The 3,951-nt window shown below is 50.5% G+C and overlaps 1 protein-coding gene across 1 annotated transcript in view; it reads left to right on the top strand.

Annotated features, from left to right (window-relative positions):
• MRPL45 (mitochondrial ribosomal protein L45) overlaps positions 1–2,669 on the top strand; it is a gene marked incomplete at its 5' end in the record, with an annotated part of 2,973 nt that extends 304 nt beyond the window's left edge. The window contains 6 exons of the mRNA XM_009871053.1: positions 272–389; positions 792–890; positions 1,475–1,523; positions 1,741–1,890; positions 1,972–2,145; positions 2,610–2,669. Of these exons, the coding sequence (XP_009869355.1) occupies positions 272–389; positions 792–890; positions 1,475–1,523; positions 1,741–1,890; positions 1,972–2,145; positions 2,610–2,669 (650 nt within the window). The remainder of the gene's footprint in view (positions 1–271; positions 390–791; positions 891–1,474; positions 1,524–1,740; positions 1,891–1,971; positions 2,146–2,609) is intronic.
• Between the last annotated feature and the right edge of the window lie 1,282 nt (positions 2,670–3,951).

The following is a 3,951-nucleotide window of genomic DNA, read 5'->3' as shown; positions in this document are numbered from 1 at the left end:
GCAGTAGCGAGGAGGGTTGTGTTTCCTGCTCCTTCTGTCCCTGCTCCTTCTGTCCTGGGCTGTGTGGAAGAGGAGAGCAGAGAGCAGGCGCCTGTCACCGTTGAAAGGCCATCTTGGAGTGGCAGCTCTTTGCGTGCCCAAACTCCATCTTACAAACACTTTCAGGGAGGAATCCTCCTTCTCCTGCCCCTGGCAGCCAGGGTGTTGCTCTTTATTTCATTAATTTTGCTGGCTTTGAGCCTCTTCCTGACCTTTCGTCTCTCTCTTGCAGCTGAAATTATAGACCCTTATGTCCCTCCCGAGGGCGATGCCCGCTTGACTTCCCTATCCAAAGATGGGCTGAAGCAAAAGATGGAGAAGCTGAAGCAGACGGCTGCCTCCCAGCTATCGTATGTACCTCCTCTTTAGTTACTGCCAGGTGTGGAAGTTTTGCTGGCTTCTGTCTGTCAGTGGTGAGATAGCGTGTTTTGTTTTCTACCCACTTTTTCTGTTGGTGGTTTGTACCACTTACTTACGAGTCCCTGGTGTGAGAACGAACACAAGGCACCTGCCCTCGTGTGAGTGGATGCAGCGTGTGCTCATTTTCTTGAGGATTCTTTGGGTTTGCCGCACTAGGTCAGCTTTATGAGCTCCTAGAGGTTATATCTTAGTGAGAAGTCTCCAGTTTTTTGTTGCTCCCTCGTAAAAGCTGGGCTTGAACCAGGGCGTAAGATTGCTTGCCATCATCTGAAACACGCCAGACAGTTCTGAGTTGTTCTTCACTTGCTGCGGAACTTTTCCTGTCTTTGCAGTCTGCGAAAGATAAAAGATCATGATCCGGATTTCAGCACCAAAACCTTTCCAGAGAAGGCGCAGCAGATATTTATTGAAGCTCACAATTGCCTGGCAAAGTAAGACCCCTGACTCGTGTGGTTATGTAGGGCCTGCTTCTCCTTGCTTATATGCTCTGGGTTTTTCTTCCTTGTGCTCTGCTTTTCCTCCTTGTACCTCCTCCGCAACAAGTACTTTGTCTTCTCCTGCCCCCACCTGTGTGAGGAGGATGGGAATGAAAAGCAGGTTGTGCAGAATTCATCCTGCTGAGGAGAGGAACTGCTGCACCCCTGGTGTTCTCAGCGGATGAGGGGATGGTTGGTGCCGTTCAGAATCGCGCTGTGGGGAGATGTTTGGATGGGAAATCATGCTCCACTTCCCAGTAATAGAGCAGGTTTCAAAACCGCGTCATCCTGGGTTACAACTCCAAACATCGATAATATGTTTAGGTCCTAACTGGCTCCCAAAGGAGGTTGTTGTGTCTTCCCCTGGAGTTGCTCAACCAGCTTGTGTTCACGTTCTGATTTTGTGCTGAGACCACGGCTGAGAATTGTGCTTTTTCTGTTTCGCCAGTAGATTGTGTGTCCTCTGGGGAAGGAGGAAGCGGTGATTGAGCTTCTTTACGATACGTGTGTGCAAGTAACGGGCTGTGTTTCACTTGCAGCTTCAACAAGCAGAAGCTTCACTCCCTGGTGACAGAGCGCTGCTACCCGGTAAGTGTTTACCTGGATGTAGCACGTCCTTGATCTCTTTAGGCTCTATAAACCTGATGGTCTGTCTCATATTTTCTGGATTTAGTAAGGACAGAGCTGGGAGGGAAAGCACAGGTCGAAATGACAGCTAATGAAGAAATGCTTCCTTGTGTGTAGTAGTTTTCTTTTCGTTCGATTCATATCCTAGTTAAGTCGGTGCTTAATTGTTTCTTTGTAGGAAATGGTCCGCGGGAACAGGTACAAGACCATCCGGTGGAGCTTTGTGGAGTCGCTGGAGCCTCCGAGAGTGGTTCACGTTCGATGCGACAGCATCGTGAACCGAGGCAACCTGTACGGCCAGGTCACGGTGCGCATGCACACGCGGCAGGTACGGCCCCTCGTGCCCCTCGCGCAGCCCAACCGACTCCAACCTGCTGCCAGCCCCACATTTGGCTCTTTCTTTTTACAGATTCTGGCGATCTACGATCGCTTTGGGCGCCTGATGTACGGTGGGGAGCAGGTGCCTAAGGACGTTTTGGAGTATGTCGTGTTTGAGAGGTACCTGGTTAACCCGTACGGCACGTGGAGGATGCACGGCAAGATCGTCCCGTCGTGGGCTCCGCCGAAGGACCCCATCATTAAGGTAATGCCACCAGGAAAAGATACGGTGTCGTTAATTCTGGACAAAACTGAGCTTCCTGGAACGGGAAGGTGGTGGGTTAATCTGCAAGCAAAGGTGTTTGTTAAGGTGGCATCATCAGCCTCTAGGACCTGGAGGCTGTAGTAAGAGACTGAGGACAAAGACACATATGTGATAATTTAGGGAGTTACTGCTCCCTGCACGTAGCCTGGCAAGGTGGCGCAGGGGCTCTGTGTGACTGAAAACAGCTCCCAGAGGAGGAGGAGGTGAGAACTATGGGGTAGTACAAGGCACGGCATCCTCCTCTGTGTCCTTCCCAGTGCCGCTGCCGTCTGGTCACCTCGCTCTGCAAGGCCTTGGCGTTGCCAGAATCCCCTGCTCACCCTTTCTCCTGCTCCGTAATGTGAAGAATTCCAGTTCAGAGCTGCTCTGTGTCGTGCTGATTTTGTTCCTTGCTTTTTTTTCAGACGGTCATGCTTCCTGGCCCAACCTTGGATCCCTCACGAGAGCATGAGGAAGCGAAGTAGCAAATTCCAGAGCCTCTACGGAGGCAGCAGTGCAAGCAGCCCTGGAGGGAAGAAGTGGGAAATATCTGTGGAGGTGGCGGGTTGGATATGGCTGTGCCTTTCCAGTCGCCAAAGCAGCTCCAGACATGGACTCAGTCACTAAGAACTTGTCTTTAAAGGAGCAAGAGGGGCCTGGGAGGGGGGTTCACGTGAGCTCCGAGAAGAGCTTTACTCTTTCCGAGAAGACCTGGTGTGCTGCAACTTAACCCTCCCTGTGTTTCTGTGAAGACAAGAAGTCTGTTCTCTTCAGGACTGCTCTCTACACTCACCTCTGCGCTGAACTTGCAGAATTGTGCCCAAACACGGGATATTTGGCACTCCCTTGGGAAGTGTCGTAGACCTGGTGGGCTTGGGTTAAAACTTGCAGCAGCAGGTGCTGACACTTCTCCTGTCCTCTTTCCCCCTCTGTACTGATTCCCAGGCTTCTTTTTTTAACAGAAAAACAGGGAAGAGCAGCAAGCACACTTCAAATCGAGTTCTCCTGGGTGGGTACTGCTGTTGGACTCTGGCTTGGGAATGGCCAAGCTTCCCAAAAGGGCTGTGGCACAGCGCTGATAGTTTAATAAAATTTTTTGACTCCGAACGTCAGTGTTTGTGTCAAGCAATGCCTTCTTGAAAAGCAGCATTTCTCACAGCTCGTGGGTTTCCCTGCATTTGTTACTTGTGAAATCAGCGGTGGGATGTTGTTGGTGAGTGAGTGGCACCATCCTGTGGACATGGTGGCATTTGCATCACGTCCCCTGGTTCTGCCGGCTGCTTGCGCTGGGGAAACACGTACCCTGAGGTTAACTTTTCCCGTGGCTGGGAGTAAGCCAGTGCACTCTGCTAATTTGCTCTTGCTCTTCTTCACTCGGATAAGTATTGTTTCCTCCCAGTCACAGAGCAAAATACTTGCCAGTCATCAAAACCTTAAGTATTTTCTTTTTCAACCTTGTCTTGCTTTTTAACTCACCTGTTTTCCAGAGCTTGTGAGAGTTGAGTGCTTTTTTCTTCTTCCTTAAAGTGATTTTACAGAGTCTGCAGTGAAAGAGTTATGGCTCCATATGCCTGCAGAGTTGTTCAGTGTTTCTTGTGAATGATGTTCTGCTGAAAGTGCAAAATATCATCTTTGTGTTCTGTGGGGAGAGGAGCCAGCAGTGGAATCCCTTTCATCGTTTTGGAGATGGGAGAGGTGGCACAATCTGTCTTCCTTCCCTGACAGAACCTACTCTATGGAGCCGCCTGCCTACGCTGCGTTCCCGAG

The sequence above is a fragment of the Apaloderma vittatum genome, unplaced genomic scaffold, assembly GCF_000703405.1.
Source record: "Apaloderma vittatum isolate BGI_N311 unplaced genomic scaffold, ASM70340v1 scaffold31056, whole genome shotgun sequence".
Classification (NCBI taxonomy): domain Eukaryota; kingdom Metazoa; phylum Chordata; class Aves; order Trogoniformes; family Trogonidae; genus Apaloderma; species Apaloderma vittatum.
Note: the sequence above shows the minus strand (reverse complement) of the source record. Positions and strands in the feature narration are given on the sequence as shown.